The following is an 18,987-nucleotide window of genomic DNA, read 5'->3' on the forward strand; positions in this document are numbered from 1 at the left end:
TCAGAATCTGTGCACCACAAACGATACAGAGCAGTAGCATAAATCCATTATTCCCGTTCAAACAGTGCCTGAAATCAAATATGCTTATGATGCCAAATCTTCGACTTCTTCGAGTCATGCTGGTACAATACGGTGTTTGCCGCGTGAGTGGAAACATCCTGCGGCCATCATAATCTAGAGCTCGTTGTCGCTCTTGCTTCCACCAAACTGCACGGTAGCCTCGAGGCAAGTGATGGGCTTGTCATCGGCGTTGAGGACCTCGGCATGGACAGTGTATTTTCCCTGTTGGATGGTCAGTCATACGTACGAAGCACAAAAGGCGGGCGCGGAGGAGAGGGGTGGGTCAACGTACGGGGGGCACTTCTTTGGGGATCTCGACCGACTTGGTGATGCTGAGGACGCCCTTCTCAATGGGGCACTTGAGGTCGGCCTTCTCCGTCTGCTCGCAGAGATCGACCTCCTGGTTGATGAGGCGAATCAGGCCGTACTTGACGACGAGGTTGATGTAAGCGCCTTCGAGAATGGGCTCGTAGACGGTTCCGGTGGCCTTGATCTCCAAGGTAGAGCCACTGCATTAGTGGGCAGAACTGTTAGCATCAAGGTTTACATGAGTGCATCGCTACCATTGCATGATACATGATGGCCTGGCTGGATTGGGGGGCACCATTCGCTGGGTCGCACGTACGCCGCGGGAGGGTTAGGGGACAGATCGACTGAAGTGATGGAAACGATGTCGCTGCTGTGCTCGGCGTTGCAGTAGACCAGCGGGTTGGAGCCCGGGACGCTGGGCTTATCGTCGGCGGCCGTAACATCCTGCGAGAAGAAGCCAGGCAGGGCGGAGGCAGCCGAGGCGCAAACGGCCAGGCAGGTGGCAGTATTGAATCTCATGATGAACTACTGATGGCAAGAAAGTTGGCTGGATGGGTATTCAGGTATCTAAGTGTATGTGTATGCGTGCGTGTTTTGGTCCAATGATGAGACTGGGAGATGTCTCGGAGGAGCTGTTGGTGTTGGGGTGTATAAAGCAACGATGGGAGGTCAGTCAGGCGTCCCCAGATCTTGCAGTGGACTGCGAGATAGTGATAAATGATAGCGGAGCATGCACTGTATGCCGGCCTGTAACAGTCACTGACTTGACCGCTGGAGGTGGGGATTTGGGAGTGCTACAAGCAGTGGCTACCTCCCTAAGCAATGGGCGATGGAGGCGAAGACCGGGCAGTGGACGTCATCTGACTGCAATAAAGAACATGCGAGCCTTGGCTTCCGTTGGGGAAAAGAGCCACTAGGCCCCGTTCGGCTTGTTTCGCCTAGAATTGGAATTCGGTGGTTGGGCGGGTTCAGGCGCTTGGAGCCTTTTAGACTCGACTCGCGTTGCTCTTTATGGGCACATGTTAGGTACCACTTACCATCCATGGAACCTACAGGGCCGCTGTATCTACATTACCTAAGTACATTCTTACCTGCATTAGGTGCTTAAGGCAGGTATTCAACTGTTAAGTAAGCTACCTCGATTCGAAACAGGAAATGATCTATAGCTATGTCAGGTCGGTGCTATTGTCATAAACCCAGGCCGATAATACAATTCGGCATGGTGCTTATTAAGATGTTGCTGAAACGGTGATACGTTTTGTATGTGCTTGTTTGCAAGTGCCGGCATCTATACCCGGCTTGCCAGGTATGCGGATCTTGCCCTACAGGTGACCCCAACCCCTAACCTACATGCTACATGCAGGTGTGGAAATCATGTTCGATGCATCCAAGGAGGCAGCCCAGCAGCAGCTTGCGAAATGATCATGGTTCGGTATTGGATTGGCAAAATCATAAAATTCGTACACTACACCAACAAATAGAAACGAACAATGGCCAAATTGCCATTGGTTGAAACGGGTATCAAACAATAAGTCATCCAGTACTGCCATAAACCCTGTCTTCGCCATCATCACACATGGGGGAAAAAACTGCCTCCACATTACTACTGGATACCAAATGGCATCCCGTCTCTCTTCTGCCCATGAGCAAAGCATCTTTCTGTCGACACACACTGTAGTTCTGGCCCTCGTCAGGAAGACCTTAATAGTAGATCTTCTCCTCCCAAAGAGGTGGGCGGACACTCTCCGTGTCCCATTCAAGCTTGTTCTTGTCGTTCAAGATGCATCCTTCATCTGTGATAGGGATAACCTTGCCACTGTCCCGTACCTCCTGCTTCGAAATGCCTGCGGCATCCGAGGGGATCCACAGCAAGGGCGCCGCACTGCTGACCTCGGGGGGATAATAGGCGTTGCGTGCAACCTCGTCGGTATAAAGATTGTTGAAGTCGACAGAATGGTCGGGAACGATGCTGCGCAAGGTCGCATAATCGCAATGGTTCCATGGCTTGAAGAACTTGGAGAAGAGGCCAGGCTTCTTCCCACTTGCGGTGGTGGTGGCCGGGCCGTCTAGCTCGCGTTTCGGCTCGCTGTGGCCATTCTTAAGCTCGTGGCTGCCGCCAGAAACGCCGGAGACGCCAGAGCCTGGTTGCGCTTCCAATCTCAAGGAGCTCTCCTCACTCTCGAGAGACCGCGGCAAATTGTACAGCAGTGGGTCAAGCGCACTGTTGATGGTGATGTGGAAGAGTGCGGTGAATATTGTGAAAATAATCACTATCAATCGTGTTAGCATTAAACAGACAGCTGAGCGTTACCTCTCTCCCCCGGGTCGCATCTTATCCACACGAGACCCTGAGGCATCTCGATAGGGCCAAATATGAGGCCGACGCAACACCCGGGGAGAGTGACGAATCGAGTACTTACTGAGAATGAGAGGACCAATGGCAACAGATGCGCCAAACAACCCGATCATGCAAAGTTCGGCAATGTAGATTCCAGCAAAAAGCTGCTTCAGAGCACGAGGATATATCAATCCTCGTGTGTCGATCGTCGTGTCCGTCACGAACAGGATGTTGTAGCGCCATGCCAGATAGAACAATCCTAATCCGATTGTAGCAAATCCCACCACCAATGGAGCGATGGCGGCATAGCAAAGACCTGGCTGTGGTTAGTGGGGGCAAACCGAGGATTGATCCAAGTCTGTTGACTTACTGATAACCACAATATTCGTGTAAACAGGCATGATGCTTCCCCATGAGATAGCACTGAGACTGGCCCACTTCGTATACACTGAGAAGAGCGTTAGTCAACAGGCAACCCTTTCAAAAACGAGTGTCGTCAGGGGGAGATATGGCTTACTGGCGCGAGGAGTTCCCGTAAGGAACTTGTACATCAGAGTGAAGATGACAAAGCCAACAACCTGAGAAAGGACACCTGAGGCGATGCCTAGACCTTGGACGATGAAGTACGGGATGAAGATGTTGGAAGCCTTAGGGAGATTCTGAGCCAAGACCGTCGTAACGCTTGCGGGGTTGTCGGCAATCTGCTTTGCGACAGCTGTGGCAGCGGAAGTCATAGTCGTAATCAAGAAAACCTGGATCACTTGGAAGGCGAAGTAGGCATTTTGTGTGAACAGCTCAACTCTTGACAATGATGGCTCCCCAGACAAACGGGCGCACACTACGGAGGTTAGCCAATGGAAGTCGACACGAGAGAACTGTGTACTTACGTCGCATAACGACAGGGACAAGAGACATCAAAATTGACAGCGCAACCGAGGGGAGAAGACCAGAGATAACGCCCATGATCACCTGTGGGATTTTGTCGAGCCACGTGAGGAAGGAGATGGTCTTGAGATGTTCCACATTGGAGATAATGCCAACGACACCCACAGGGACTGCCCAGAAGATGATAAGGACGGTGATGAAAGCGATAACAGCAAAACGACGGAGGACGCGCTGCCACCATGATACTTTCAGTGCTGACCAGACCACCTCACCAGGGGTAATACCAATGTACTTGGGTGTCATTTGAAGAGCCTGGTGATGGGCGAGAACTTGATTGGCCGACTCCGCCTGGAACTGGGTAAAGAATTCGATAAAGACTGATGGAATTTTCTTCGCTGATCCGGCCCGGTAGCTCGTTTGAGCTGCGTCGACTTCGGGGATGAGACGCTCCAACTCGGACCGACACCAGTTGATAGTGTCGACCTTCTTTCCGACAAGACCTAGTGCACCGAGGCGATGGGTTGGTCGTTTCTTATTAGGCACCCATCGAGCCGATAAGCTCCCTGGCTCGGCATCGTGAGAGACCTCGGTTCGCTCGTCCGCACCACCCTTCTTGATCGACTTGAGACGCTCGCCGTTGGCAAGTTTGAGCAGCTTTACTTCGGCCTTCTCGAGTTTCATCGCGACCTTGTCACGCTCCTGGACTAGCTCTTCCAGCTTCTTCGTGTCCCCGGTAATCCAGATATTCTTCACCGCCTCTTCGCCGAAGACTTTGCGCAGTCTCGACTCGTCCAAGTAAGCTGCCGGGACAGAGACGAACAGGACAGTACGAGATGAGATACGGTTTGCGTAAAATGGCGACAGAAGAAACGCTTGCCGCAGGTTGATGTAGTAAATACACTCACGCAGCACCATGTACATGACGAATCCGTAGAACAGCCATGCTGCGAAGCAGTGGGCATAGAACCTGTTCTTGCCTCCAGGCGTATCGGTGTTGATGTTGGAGTACGACAGGATGTTCAGCTGCTCCTGTCCTCCACCGCCTGTAGCGTTCACGGGGAAGAGAATAGGCCAGAGAATGCAGCATCCCACGAAGCAGATGGTCGTCACAATGCGCATAAAGCGCAAGAAGAGGAATGCATCTAGAGATTGATGCTGCAGGGCGTACGTGTCTGGTATCTTCCAGAATGCACCAAACCAATTGAACAATCCAGTTGGCAAAGCAGGAGATCGCTCACTATGTAGGAGGTATGTGGTCAATGGGACGCTCTTGTGAGGTTTGGGGGTGTATATAAAACATTATACATACCTCTCTCGAATGCTCCCCAGATAGGTTCGAGGTGCGTAATAGCGTCTCTGGCTTCTTCTTAGGATCAAGAAGACGATGAAGTAGATGCCAGAGACCACTGCAACTGGAACCAAAGTCGATACCAGGCCGGAAAGAGAGGAATCGCCTCCCCTATTCGACCCAATGTTGGGGTCCTTTTGATCGCTCATACTGCCGGATGGTTGTCGAGTTTTGCTGCGATTTGGATCCTAGCAGCCACTGAAAAGGTGGTTGTTGACAAGGGGAAAGAAAACAAGATGTGCAAGCCACACGCGAGGTAGGTTGTTGCGTCCTAGCAGGAACCGGAGGGGGTCGACTATTATTCCACTTTGCTGTCCCAGCAAGGGTTCTGCTCTGTGTCTTTGCAATGTGTCGACGGCGATCCAGACTTGACGGCCTACCTATCTTGTATAAGTAGGTGAGTGTAAGGTTGCACAGCCTCCACAACGGTCATGCAGGCTCGCAGACTCCTCAGGAGACAATTGAATCCTCTCGTTTGGGAGGGAGACGATGAAAAGAACGAAGCATCCAGAGAGCTGGGTGCAAGCCCCAAGCCGTCTAGACTGGTCCTTTTTGAACCTGGCTGAGATTAAGCCTGCAAGCTGGGAAAACGAAAGAAGAGGGTGGGTGGGTAATGACGATGTCCAAGATCTTGCACGCCCAGATCCTTGTCTGACAGGGTGCCCCTAAATGATGTGTACAGGGGTAGCTTCTGGGTTAGCCTGCTACCTAGTCTGTGCGTGGACCTGGATCTCAGCCGGAATTGTTGGCCAATGACGAACTTGACATGCGACGTGGCTGGGTACTCCCGATGGGTGGTAGCATTGATATGGAGGGCAAATCAAGGCATCACATGCGTCGAGCGTCGCACTGCGCTTCGCGATCGAGGAAAGATAGAAGAGAAGGAGAGACGGGGAGAAACAAGAGAAAAAAAAAACTTGTCGTCCGGTCTTAATTATGACCCTTGATCATTTCGAGCTGCCACTTTCTTTACTCTAATTATCTGCTCGGTTCATGTTCCCGAGCATTGTTGCACCTGGACCAGCACTGTCCATGGAAATGATATCACCCCCGAGCTCTAGGCGCATATGTGGGCAGGAAGCCTCTCCCAATTTGCGGCAGCCATGTTGACTAGGGCGGATGGCATGTATCTTAGCGTGTTAGTGCCTTTGCCACTATCCACCCCCCAAATTGAGCAGCATGTCTCCGGGTCTCCCAGCCAGCGGCATTCTGCGTGATTGGCAAATCTTTGTCCACGTCTCTCCTCTGATAGGCCGTGCAAATTGGAGATGGGACGATGGACACGCTATTTGGGTTTCGCGTCCGGCTCAGCGCTGGTTGCACAGGCCAAGGAGCCAATCAGCAGCGGAAGCGGCAAAAGATATCAGACTATGTTGTCGTAGTACCATGTAGATCAAATCGTCTCTCGCGACATCCTCGTTACCACCACTGCTGCTTGTTGAGTGCTCTTGTGCTGTGGGTGTATGGTTGTGACATTGGATTGGCCTTACACAAACACAGCTACATGCACTGCAGCCGTGATACATTGGTTCCCTCCACGCCAACTTGCTGGTCGGCGGTAATAATTGGCTTTGTGTCGTTCAAAATGACTTTACATGCACACATGGCACTTTGCGAACATGACGTTACCTGCTGGCGGCCTCTATGGACAGGGAGTTGAGGGAGGAAGGAGTCGAGGACCTCCTCACTGCTACTTGTAAGGACTCCCGAGTGCTTGGTAGGGGCTTGGGGCTGGATCCATACCCTCCAATCAACCCGCAGGGAGGTGTTTGTGTTTGCGAATCAGCGAAAGAATTCCACACCGCAATCTGGGTTGAGATTTTGCATATCACACGCGTTAGGGTAGTATAGGCAAATCGCTAATCGCTAGCCACGGTACTTATGTAAACCGCGCCAGTAAATGCGGCCGCACCTCCCATCAATATGGGACCAGTATGTGGTATGTCGGTAGGTATGTATGTAGGTACCTTACTACAGCAGCTGTTCTCAATTAAAGTCTGTTTTAGGTAAAGTAGACATGCGGACGGAAGCATACGTCTCAAAACAAAAATCTAAACACACAATGCGTGCGGCAACTCCCATTCCAAGAGAAAACTTTGAAGCTGCAGTCGAGGAGACTGCATACGGCATGTGACACCTGCGGCATGGAAGCCTCTGTCGCTACAAGCGAGAAGATTACGCGACACATACAACACTCGGCAACGTCTATGCAACATCATGATATTGCCGTGTCGGGTCAGCCAGGAGGCCTCGCTGGGATGGGATGCCCGCTTGGGTGAGCCGTTGCTACGGGCTCTGGGGTACGCTGCTGCAACAGGCTCCGAATGCCTTCGTCCAGAAAGACATCGTCGCCCAGAATACCTCAAGCATTCAAACAGACAAAGGTGCTTTGTCGACCGAAATGGTGTATTTCTGATGTTTCTGGAATGGCGTGTTTTGATTTGACATTCCTGTCTCGAGAGCGGCAGCTCATCCCTTGATAAAACTGACAAAGGGCGGCCCAAGTATGTTTAGGTTCATGCAGTTGTTTCTCCGCGTAGATCGCGCCGCTGTTCTGCTTTATCCTCTGTATCCTACTGCGCTGTTTCTGAGAGAGCCCGCTTCGCCTCACCATACCTAAATAGTCAGCCAAGATGTCGTCGCAGGTCATTGACCCATACAAGAAACAAAAGGAGTACGTGGAAGGCAACGACTACGCCTTGCCATACGTCTCCAGCCATCTGCAGGAGAACAGCACCAAGGTCGACCCGGAGCTCTTCAAGCATGTCAACTGCAGCTACCTCTCGACCCCGGGGAGGCCGCCTACCCTCGAGGCGCTGAAGCAACACGCCCAATCTCTTGCCGTCTTGATCTCAAACCTTGCCCCAGCCCAGGCCGCCGGGGAGATCGATAACCAAAACAGCGGTAGTGCGGATGCACAGTCCTTCCAGCCGGAAGAAGCCTTCGATTGGCTCAATGACCTCTCCACTCATTACAAGAGCGACGACCCGGATCACCATAGACCCTTGAACAGCCTGGTCAACCTGGTCAAGAGTAACAGTGACACGAAAGGCGTCGAGTTTCACTGTGCTCTGGAATGCAATGGTGGCATCGCAAGGGTCGAGGAGCTCCAAGATGGGTACAAGCGCGAAATCCCCAGAAGACCATATCAGCGACATGTGAACCTTCTGCGACACGCAAATGAGTGTCTCGAGATCCTTGATCATGAGTATTCCGCTACGGGTGGTGTGTTATCTATTCTGCCGGCGGACTACGAGCCTGAGGCAAAGGAGTTTGAGGACATCAAGAAAACATTTGTTGGGCAATGGCTTATCTTCACCCAGCGGCTGGTCAGCCGAACGCACGACTTGGAAATCCAACTGGCGCAAGCATTGGATTTGCTCAAAGACGATGCTGTAGTGCCGATGCAGCACGTGAGCACTCATGGCCCTGACGGACGCAGCGGGCGCACTGTGGTATACCCACAAGATCGCTGGGTGCTCGCCAATGCAGGAGACGATGTGTTGGAATACCTGCATAATGCCATGGATAAGAAGGAATACACCATGGATGGCGATTCCTCCTACGCAAGGGCGGAAGGGATCAGTGGCGAAGCGCTGATGCCCGTGGGAGAGAAGGAGCGCGGCATTGTGACGCTCGACTTGAACACCAGATACTACCGTCTCAGGGGCCACGGCCGTGGACCGGTTTTCGTTCTTCCTGCCTACGCTGATCGCCCAGGCACCGTGTATGCACGAGAGCTTGAGAGCCGGCCGACTGCCGTGAGGATGCGTGCTCCCGAATTCCCCGAGCGCGTCAGCAACCTGCAGAACCAGAACGAGACTTACAAGACTGAGCGCGACACCTACTACAACGAGAACGCGGAACTCAAGCAGAAGTTGGCCACGGCAGAGTCGCAGATCGACAGCCACGTCAAGGATGCCGAGCAAGCGCGCCGCAAACTTGCTGCCTTCACCCGTTCTTCCAACAGCGACAGCCACGCCCTCGACACGGAGCTAAAAACGTATCTGCAGAAGATCGAGGATGCGGAGACGAGACTGCGCGAGCTGGAGAAGCAGGAGAGCTCTCTCCAGAGCATCCAACAAAAGCTTGCTTCCAACCAATACTCCTGGACCGAGGTTGGACGGATGGTCCCTCGTGATGCGGATGGCGGCATGACGGATGCGGCTCTGCAGGCTGTGATGGACATTATGAAGAAGGTCAACGAGGAGAATGCCGAGTTAAGGGAGCGCATGGTCGAGCACAGGCGCGAGGAGATCAAGAGTGGCCCGCCAGCCGCAGCCCCATCCTCATGATTGAGTGTGTGTCCATAGTGGTATTTGATATTGGGAGATGGGTTAGGGTTGGGCAAAGGTAGAGAGAGCATGGAAGGCTTTTCTTTTTCTTTTTCTTTTTCTGGAGTTGCGTGCCTGAAGGTGGACCGGAATTCGGGTGGCTTAGAGGGGTGGTCGTCGTCATGTACTGTATCCAACGTGAGCTGTTCTGTTTGTAGTGCGTATTGTACGGGGTTAACTTCTATATGTGGCCTAATCTGGCCCGAAATTTGAACCTGCATCGTTTATATCATTGATACGAGTGTAGGGCTGACGATGTTGACTCCCTCCACCGAGGGTTATAATCTAGACAGCCTAGAAAGCATGGGTCCCCGACATGGGTGTGCCCAGAATGGTACCTTGGTACCTACCGGTTGGTAGCTCCAGTGCTACCTATCAGACGAACTTGGGCGGCAAAATAGCGGGCCGGCGCTATACGCGTTCATGTACGGCTCCAAAGTCTCCAACTGCCATCTGGGTGAGATCGGGGGATCTTGGCGAGTTGCTCGGCCAACCACCTGTCCGCAAACACTGCAACCCTGTAAGCCACGCTTCCCTGATTCGGGCCCCCTCCAGCAAGGAAGATGGCCGGGACACTGTCAGACATTGGAAAGAAACAAATGCCTGGAGGCTTGGAGTTGCCCTAGGAAAATCCCTTCGGTTTGCCTGTCCTCTGAAGATCTCTTCCAGCGCCTACCCTTGACAATAAAATATTCCATCTAAGACAACCGCGGCCGACTGCAGTTTTCGGATTGGGTTTTCTTCTTGCTCCCGAGTGTTGACTTTGGATCGATCGGCCTGTGTCACGATCCGATCCACACCGGTAGATTTCTGTCTGGGGGACCTCTTGTTAATCTGTTTGGGCCACCCACTGGTCGACCCTCTAGTCAGTTGTCAGTCCCAGTTGCTGCTCTGTGCTCAAGATAGTCCCGGCTCACTTCCATCAACGACAACGCAGGGCGAAGGACAACGCATCTGCAGCCCCGCCATCCATCTCGAAGGGTCCCGGTGATTTGCCGATGAACCCGCCCTATCATATTGGAGTGTTTGGCTGCTCGGCTCTGGCCTATAGTCCTGCTCGGACGCCCCTTGATGCTTCTTCTGTCTGTTCCTTCTGTGGTTTCGACAAGATAGATGATGCATCGGAGCTGAATCCCTAGGATGCTACGCCCCGGTGGGATGGTGTCGTCGTATTGTGTTTTCTGCGAGCTCTCATTATTCAATACTATTATGTCGTTGCAGATCGCATCAGCCATCCGCTGTTCAACCTGGGTTTTCGTCTGGTCGATTCTAATAGGCATCCCCCAGGCCCAGGCACTTCCCTACATTCCCACGACAATCATAATACCGGGATCATCATCGCCAGATAGACTGAACCTGAGCGCAGATATCGTCTACATCTTCGCGCCTCGAGATGACACCGTGGACTTTCTCTCTCTGAACGTGTCAAGTACCGTGAAAGCTGCAGACAGAACGATACGCACAGTCAGCTCGGGCTTGCCCTTCTTGGCCAGCAACAGCACCGCCTTCGCTCCCACCACGGTCGACAACGGATCACTTATCGTTTATGCAGGGGACTGTAACTCGTCCAATAGTGCTGAGTTATGGATTCTCAACTATGCCGCAGGCGATGGCCCGGCAAGCTGGACCGAGATTCCAACGCCGTTCGAAGATGGCTCAATTTATACAGGCCCGGGTATGCTTGGAGCAAGTATCGGCTTTTCTACCACCCTCCAGCCTACAATATCACCGGCAACCATCTATACGTACGGAGGCATGTGCCCGTCAGAAAACTCCAGCGCCGCCGGGACTCAAGCCGGTGGAAAATACTCGAACCAGATGGTGAAGATCTCGCCTCCGGGGGTAGGGGGAGTGGATACTCGGTAGAGACCGTGGCCAACAAAGGAGCCCCCATCCCCGAAGCAGGCTTCACACTCACAGAACTATCGCCATCCATCTCTAACCGGTCTGGCGTAGTGACTCAGCAGGTCAATCATGTCCTCCTGGGCGGGCACACAAAGACGGCCTTCGTCAACATGAGCACAGCTGCTATATGGAGTCTTCCAGAGGAGAGTTGGGGCTACGTGCACATTGACGTGGCCACGGAATCCAGTTCCAGGACTCCGTTTGTAACCAAGAGCACCAGCGAAGACATCAATCCAAGATCTGGGCACACGGCCATTCTCAACGAGGATGGAACTGCCATTGTGGTATATGGAGGCTGGGTCGGTGATACATCTACACCTGCCACGCCGCAGATGGTTGTCCTCGAAGTAGGCGCTGGCTACGGTGGTAATGGAGGGTGGCAATGGTCTGTTCCCGAAAACCAGCCACCTGGGCCTGCGATCTACGGGCATGGTGCAACTTTACTACCTGGCAACGTCATGATGGTCTACGGCGGATATGCAATCCCTCCCTCGGCAAGCAAAGCGAAGAGGCAAACAACAGACCTCCCCAGTAACGAACCTCAGTTTCTTAACCTCACCACCATGTCATGGTCAGACGTTTACAACAATCCGAACTACATCGCTGCAGGTGGAGCGCCTGCAACTACCTCGAGCGACAACGCCAAAAGAAATCTGGGCCTGGGCCTGGGACTGGGACTAGGACTCGCTGCGATAATCGGCGCGTTACTGGTCTACCGTTGCTATCGTTGGCGCCAGCGTCGCAAGTACGCGGCCCGTGAAGATACCATTCGCTCTTTAGCTCAAGACAACGCTCGTTTCCTCAGCGATGGGGACGACAACCCAATGATGGAGCAACATAATCACCCAGGCCCCTGGTATGCTCGTGGACACGACCCATACCATGCTGGCAGTCAGTTCCTAGACTACGAATGTTATCGCACCGCCAGCCGAGAAAGCATGGATGGAGCACAAGGTCTCGGTCTTATGCAGGCCATGCCAATTATCAGGAAGCCGGTGGCTCCTCGAGCAGCCAAGGGGCAGTATCGACCAACCTCGTCTGGAACCTACGACTCTTTTCTTGATCATCGTACCCGTGGGGCCGGCGCTATTCACCCGATCTACGAGGACGATGAGGATGACGAGGCTCGTGACGCCGAAGAACCCATGAGTCCTTCCACGCCAGTGAACGACACCAACCGCTACTCGAACCCCTTCTCGACACCAACGCAAGAACGGCAAGAACGGCCCTTGTCGTTTCCCCAAGCCGCCCGAAGATCTGGAACACCGAGTCCAGAACCGGCACGAAGGCAGTCCGTAACTGACCCAGAGGTCCAAGACTGGATGTCAGATGTCGACGCTGCAGATGCGCTACTGACCTCCCGCATGGCGACCACACCCAAAGGAAATACCGGCAAGATCTCGCCTGTCCGGCGAAACAATACTGACAAGTCTACCCGCTCCGTGCACGGGCCAGATGACGAGTCACGGACGGGAAGCGGAGTATCAGACGCGAACAGAAGCAACATCTCACGCTCAAACTCTCTCCGCCTGAACGGCGGTTCTCCCGGCTTCGGCGTCGGGCCAGCAGTAGCTGCTGCCGAAGGCAGACAGGGGACCAGTGGAAGCAACGGCAGCAGCAACAGCACTACCAGCGTACCCTCTGGGGAAACATACAACACTGCCAGGTCAAGCTTTCCTGCTTTGCAGGCCGAAGGCCCTGCTCTACTCATGGGCCGAAGCAGCCTGGCCTACGAAGAGGACGACGAACCTGGAAGCCCCAGTAAGAACAGACCCCGCCGCGGGTGGCTGGGTAGTCTACGCCGCGTGTTCAGCGGCGCGACGCCCACTCCATCACCAACGGACAGCAACAGGACAGGCAGCCCGGTGCGCGACAACATGGTTGAGACGTCGGATTACGACACCCGGTATGGCGGGCTGGGTAGCATTGCGGCCGGTGGACTGTTGAGGAGAAAGGCGGGACGGGACGCCTGGGAGGCATCTGACCGACAGCCCGACACACCAGGCAAAGAAAGGGTGTCGCGTGACGACGATTCGGACGAATGGGATATCGAAAAAGCGGTCGAGAAGAGGCTCGTCCAGGTTATGTTCACGGTGCCTAGAGAGCCCCTGCGGATAACCAACGGCGAGCCCGATCTCGAGAGCGGAGAGGACGTGGTGCTTGTCGACCCTGCTAATGAGGCGGAGGCGGCGGCGGCGGCGGGGGCGGCAGAAGCGGACATTGGAGAAGGGTATCATGCCATCACTACGGACGACGTTGAAGACGCACCACGACCGCCACCACTGTCGATGTCACGGATATCAAGCAAGGGTTCTAATCAAGAGAAACAGCAGCAGCGGCATGGGCTAACAAGGCTTGTTAGCAGCAGCAGCAGCAGCAGTAAACACCTTCCTAGGGAAACGGTCGACTCGGCGCTCGGCACGGAAATCGGGTCGCCTACTAGTGAGAGCGGGAGGCCGCCGTCGAGCGGCTCGCACAACTTGCTGGCGGTCCCGGAGGAGCGGTACGACTCCATGAGCACCCCGTCGCGGAAATCCTTCGATGTCGGTAGCGACTTGGAAATGCAGCCCTCCCTCGGGTCGGGCCACAGCGAAGGCGAAGTGCTATCTGCCGAAGCCGTCACGATGGAGAAGCCCCGCACGCGCGTTCTGGCTCTGGTGGAACGATACGAAGGCAAAAGTCGAAGTCCCAGTCCGGACCGGCCTTGACACGGCTAGCGTTCTCCCCCCCTTCAGCGCACCTTGTTCGGGCGTGACAAATATTTGGTTGTTGCTTTTTCCCATTTACTATCTCTCTCTCTCTCCTTCTCACTCTTTCGGTCATATCAAGGGCGTTCTGGAACAAACAGACCAGGAGGTTTGGGAGTATCACGGCGCGATGGGACTGCGCTGCATTGGATGGTCTACATAGGAGGTATCAGGATTCGGAAGGACAAAGTCGGGGGCTCTGCGTGAGCTGGGGTGCATTCGCTGCAAAACTTGGGAGGCACAATTGTTTAACTTGGCGTTTTTGACCGGTCTTTCTGTACTACGTGAAGGAGAATGGCATTGACGTTGTTGGTGCTTGCTCCTTTGCTTGCTTATTTGGAATTATATGGGCACGGGAGAGGGTGCTGGGTGCGCAGGCCTATTTTCACTTATTACTTGTTTTAACTTAACATTAGGTAGATGCTTGAGCAGCAGCAGCAGCAGCAGTTGTTGTTGTTTTTGCGTGTCGAATCTATCCAAACATCGGCGACCAGCAGGGACGCTGCTGCTTGCTGATGTGTCCAACCGACACGGCCTTGTCTTATTATATGTGTGAGATCGGATCGATGTGTGCGATGCGTCTTTTCTTGGGTCAGATCCGAAGTGGACCATAACCCGGCCCCTTTCCCAGCGTGATGTAACCCGACCATTTGGTACGTGACAGGTGCGACGCCCAAGACAGCGTTGATGGTGAGTGGTTTGCCGAGTGATTTTTCCTTTTTCCACGCATGATGGAAGCAAAGAAACCAGCTTCGATATAATGGGTCAATGGCGGGCATTTTCTCCTTCGCTTGCATCCGAAATGGGGATGTGTGTGACGATCGACATTCCGCGCGTCGGGGGCTGCAAGTCGATCCTCATCAGCTACTTTTTCAGCTCTCTTCCCTGCTGCCCCTGGGGCTGCGTGGGCTGCGTGATTCGGCCCCAGGGGTTCCGCAATTGTTTTGTTTGCTGGCAGGGCAAACCAACTAGCTACGGGCAAAGACTACAGCGTGCACCCTGAGCGCCGTGGATCCGTGGACCAATGAATCTGTAACCCGGGTAGCTGCCGATGACACGCGCTACCTTCCATACCTTGGTAGGATGGCTTCGGGTGTATTTTATGTGCGTATGATGGTGATGATGATGTCAAGAGACACGCGGTCGGTTGAGCAACTGGCGCCATCATATACTTGGTTAGGTTGCTGCACGCAGGCATAGTGCCCAGAAAGTGCCTACGGAGGGGGCCAGGATCGGTCCAGGTGGACGTCAGTTGTAGACAACACCTTGACTTACAAGTGAAACGAACCTTGAAGTGCGAGGCGTGGCTTTGCGCTTTGAGTAATTGGATGCTATCATGGGGTTACTGTCGGCTGCCATGGCTGCCAGACTCACCCGGCACCCTCATTGGGGGTCCCCGACCCGGCGCTTAAGCTCGTTTTCGTACACGTATCTGGCAAGATCCCGAGCAGATAGACCACTCAGACTCTTCCTCTGTGGCCTGAGCCCTATGCTATATGAGTCGAAAGTCATACATTGAGAGCAGGCGTATTGTTAAAGTCGAGTTTCGGTAAAGGGTGACAATCCAGAGAATCGAACCCCGTGGGCCATGACTTCGGAGTGCCCAGACGCGGTCCCGCAGGCCGAGATCTTGGATGTAAGCCGAGCACCCTACGTAACATGGAGCTGTGGGCGCAACCCTGGATTAACGCGTGAAAGAGTCGGGGCATCGGCTGGAAAAAGGAGGTGGTTGATTACGAACCCGTGGCATCAATGCCATTTCATTGATTGGACTGCTGACGTGAGAGGCTGTCGGTTGGGCAAGTGCTTTTATTGATTATATGCATGCATCGTCGTCCCCCTCCCCCCGGGGGAAGCTCAAGTCGTGCAGGTAGACAGAGACAGAGACAGAGAGGGCGGGTTGGGTGAGATACGGCGTGCTTCCGCAAACGGAGACAGACCCCGGCACCGTCACCTAGGCTCGCCCGCTCACCGGGGGGCCTTTGGCGTGGCTACCTCTCCGTCGGAGGTGCCTTCGGCAACATGTGTCAGGCCTGATTTGACAATTCAAGGGCACTGATGAGGGGGACATGTCGGTTGGAGAGGTAGGGTAGGGATTTCTCGTGTCTGGGCGAGTTCATGCAAGTCAAGCCAGCTAAGCATGCACATTGATGCAACTACTACACCCTCTCTCTCCAGGCCCCAAGCAGCCAAGAAGTGGTGGGGTTCCTCAACAATCAATCAATGCCTTATCATGCCAGCGTCGATGTAGAATCACAGCACTTCCGACTGGCCATCGTCGAGGGTGGCCTCATCGCCGCCGACGTGGACGAGAAGCTGGAATCTTCCTGTGCGGGTCGAGAAAAAGTCCACACGTACTGCGATATCCCGGACATCTCGGCCCCCCTCTCATGTCAGTTTCTTCTTGGAAAGTCCGGAGTTCTCCAGTACATGCATACGGTGATCACGGTCAAGTGGGTTCCAGAGAAGTTCCCTCTTCTTCTCCGCGGCATCACGCGATTGCAGCACACGCCATGATAGCTTCATGACAACACTGCCGCAATGCCCCTCTTGTACGAATATTCGAGACATTCTCCTGCGCCGGCAGAGGCGGCAGTTTTGGGTTTCGTTTAACCAACCCACTCGGGTCGCTCAGCTAGCTGCCAGCCAATCTGCACGCGGCCAAATTAGTATTTGCTGCGGGATGGGCGATTAGGAGGATGTACTGCTACTGTAGGTGTTCTGCAACACTTGGGGACAGCTGCAGCTGCATTAATAAATGTGCAAGACTAGTAGGTATGCAAGCGCGAGTCGACACTACCAGCCACAGCCGAGCACTGTTCGTATTTTCACATGGCTTTGTATGTAGAGGTATGGAGCCCGCGCACTCTCGCACTCTCGACCCCCCGGGCAACACGAGCAGCGCTCCGTACTCCGTACCCAGGGAGGCAAACGAGAGGGCTTACAAAATTAGAACTGGACTGCTGGCTGTGCCTTACAAAACATACGACTGGACAGTACCACGTACGGCATATCAATAACCGCTTGGCGGCTCTGAGCCTCCCCGTGATGCTGATATACGGGAATGGGCAAAAGTCAATTGTGATTTCCCACGTCGTGTTGTGTGCTCTTGTCGGGAGGGAGGGAGAGTTAGCTCCCAGGTAGCGGCTTTCTTTCGCGGTTGGCGGAAGAGGCGTTTGGCGAAGCTTTGTCGTCTTCAGCAACATGAAGCAAGGGGCTCCCTGCCGAAATGGGTTCGTAAAAAACCAATCAGGGATACCCAGACTACCACATGCACTCCCTTCAAGTTTAAAGCATTGCTGGGAACCGTTTGATGTTATTTTGACATATTCTGACAGTGTGGCCTTTGGAGTCGTCCACCTGCGCACCTGTGCCCCTATGCACCTGTGTGCGCTTCGCTACATAACATACCCCAGCTCGATACATCTACTTGTATGTAGATTTGCAGGGTCCTAGGCTAAATACCGACCATAATTGAGACAATCTTTCTGTCGCCCGGGATACATGGTGGATTTGCACGAGGCATCTACCTCGACCAGATTACCGCATCTCTCTGTCTCATCTCAGGCCCGTTGCTTCCCAACCGAGCAGCAGATAGGGCGGAAATAGTGGTAGATCCCTCAATAGTTCAATAGGAATACAATAATCCAGATACGAAGGGATGGACGGGTAGCACCTGTGTCGCCTCTTTGTTTCGTGGACAGCCCATCGCCGAGGCTGAATAGAAAACACACTCCATGGGTTGCGTGCGGCAAGCATCTCGATTTACCAACCTCAAACAGTAGCGCATCTATCATCACCTACATAGAGCAGATGAATGGTCCAACTAAGGCTGGATTGACTCGTGGAGGAGGCTCCAGTCGAGGCTCGTAACCGGCGCAACGGATCCACGATGGAGGCTCTCTCCGCCGACGGGGGTTTGGCTACCTCGTCCGTCGAGCTCGTGTGCACTTGTAGAAGGCGGAGTGGTGACGACATTATGGTCCATCGACTGAGTTCCCAGGTCCGTGTCGATAGTCCTTGGTTGTGGATCTATAATCCCCCCTTCTATTAGCATGTCAAGGTTCATGGGGGTTGGGCAGGCCAATCGACACGGACGCTTATCTGTGCTCGGGCATCTCTCTGTCTTATCCATCAGAAAAAGTTGATTTAATGTAATTTAGCATGTTGCGCCACCTTCAACGTCAACACACCTGCCAAATGGTGGAAGGAGGGAGAAAGCCACTGTTGCGAGCATCATTTTTCGCCTACATACATGTTCCAGCCAGTACATCGAATGCATGTGTGTAGCAATATATGCAGGCAGGCATCAGGAGTGATATCGGGCATCCTTTCGGATCGCCGGAAAAGGGCAGCCTCGAGATTAATTCCCTCCCAGGGAGAGGCATTTGCAGTCATGATTCCAAGGTGTCAGCCAACATGTTACGTGCAACGCAACCCGCCAACCCGCGTTGGCCGAAGGTGTCTGTCTGCCCACCAAAGGCTCCGTGCACATGATTCGCCTAACCCGAAGCGTACCGTGGCCGACGATCAATTTCAGGGCAAGGTTCTTTGGTGTATTTGGAGTAGTGCCTGCCAATTTGGCCCAAAGCTTCCTTCGGGATCCATTTCAGATAGAGAGAGAGGGAGAGAGAGAGCTAGAACAGGCGAGCCGAGCGTGCTACTTTGCGGCAGACGCACATCGATACCACCATGGTCATTCTGGGTTGACTACGTGTATACCATTGATTGCCTGCATTGGAAGATTGGCGAAGAAGATGAAGGACGGACAACCCCAAGCAGACAGACAAGCATCAATGATAGCCATAAGAAGCAATGGAAGAGAAGCCCCGAGTCGCTCCAATACTCAGTGCTAGTGCGTACCTAGGTATCAGCAATGATGAGTAATTTCAGCGGAACCGTGGGGGGATGACGGTATGAAGTGACAGAGGCGAGTGGAAGGTGGATGGAAGGAAGAACGAGCTGGCAACTGGCGGGCTGTTATTACGATTTTCCCATTCTTTTCGACGTTCAAATTCGCCAAATTCCCGTGCATTCGTTTCTTGTTGATTGTTGCTTTCG

General features: G+C 53.7%; 5 protein-coding genes across 5 annotated transcripts; 3 read left to right on the forward strand and 2 right to left on the reverse strand.

Annotated features, from left to right (window-relative positions):
• Window positions 1–174: 174 nt before the first annotated feature.
• On the reverse strand, window positions 175–888 carry PG997_008402 (phosphatidylglycerol phosphatidylinositol transfer protein; the record flags this gene model as incomplete). The annotated part of the gene is made up of 3 exons (XM_066812717.1): window positions 175–282; window positions 353–569; window positions 686–888. 3 exons carry the CDS (start codon window positions 886–888, stop codon window positions 175–177), a joined length of 528 nt encoding a protein of 175 aa, XP_066668059.1.
• A 1,182-nt stretch (window positions 889–2,070) lies between these two features.
• PG997_008403 (uncharacterized protein) lies at window positions 2,071–5,089 on the reverse strand (the record flags this gene model as incomplete). The annotated part of the gene is made up of 6 exons (XM_066812718.1): window positions 2,071–2,639; window positions 2,790–3,023; window positions 3,078–3,155; window positions 3,225–3,545; window positions 3,595–4,829; window positions 4,902–5,089. 6 exons carry the CDS (start codon window positions 5,087–5,089, stop codon window positions 2,071–2,073), a joined length of 2,625 nt encoding a protein of 874 aa, XP_066668060.1.
• A 2,484-nt stretch (window positions 5,090–7,573) lies between these two features.
• On the forward strand, window positions 7,574–9,235 carry PG997_008404 (uncharacterized protein; the record flags this gene model as incomplete). Its single annotated transcript, XM_066812719.1, has 1 exon — window positions 7,574–9,235. One exon carries the CDS (start codon window positions 7,574–7,576, stop codon window positions 9,233–9,235), a length of 1,662 nt encoding a protein of 553 aa, XP_066668061.1.
• A 1,248-nt stretch (window positions 9,236–10,483) lies between these two features.
• On the forward strand, window positions 10,484–13,887 carry PG997_008405 (uncharacterized protein; the record flags this gene model as incomplete). Its single annotated transcript, XM_066812720.1, has 3 exons — window positions 10,484–11,116; window positions 11,239–13,463; window positions 13,542–13,887. 3 exons carry the CDS (start codon window positions 10,484–10,486, stop codon window positions 13,885–13,887), a joined length of 3,204 nt encoding a protein of 1,067 aa, XP_066668062.1.
• Window positions 13,888–16,149: 2,262 nt separating this feature from the next.
• On the forward strand, window positions 16,150–16,443 carry PG997_008406 (uncharacterized protein; the record flags this gene model as incomplete). The annotated part of the gene is made up of 1 exon (XM_066812721.1): window positions 16,150–16,443. One exon carries the CDS (start codon window positions 16,150–16,152, stop codon window positions 16,441–16,443), a length of 294 nt encoding a protein of 97 aa, XP_066668063.1.
• Window positions 16,444–18,987: the final 2,544 nt, after the last annotated feature.

This window comes from Apiospora hydei, assembly GCF_038363865.1.
Source record: "Apiospora hydei strain CBS 114990 chromosome Unknown utg000006l_segment0_segment0, whole genome shotgun sequence".
Lineage (NCBI taxonomy): Eukaryota > Fungi > Ascomycota > Sordariomycetes > Amphisphaeriales > Apiosporaceae > Apiospora > Apiospora hydei.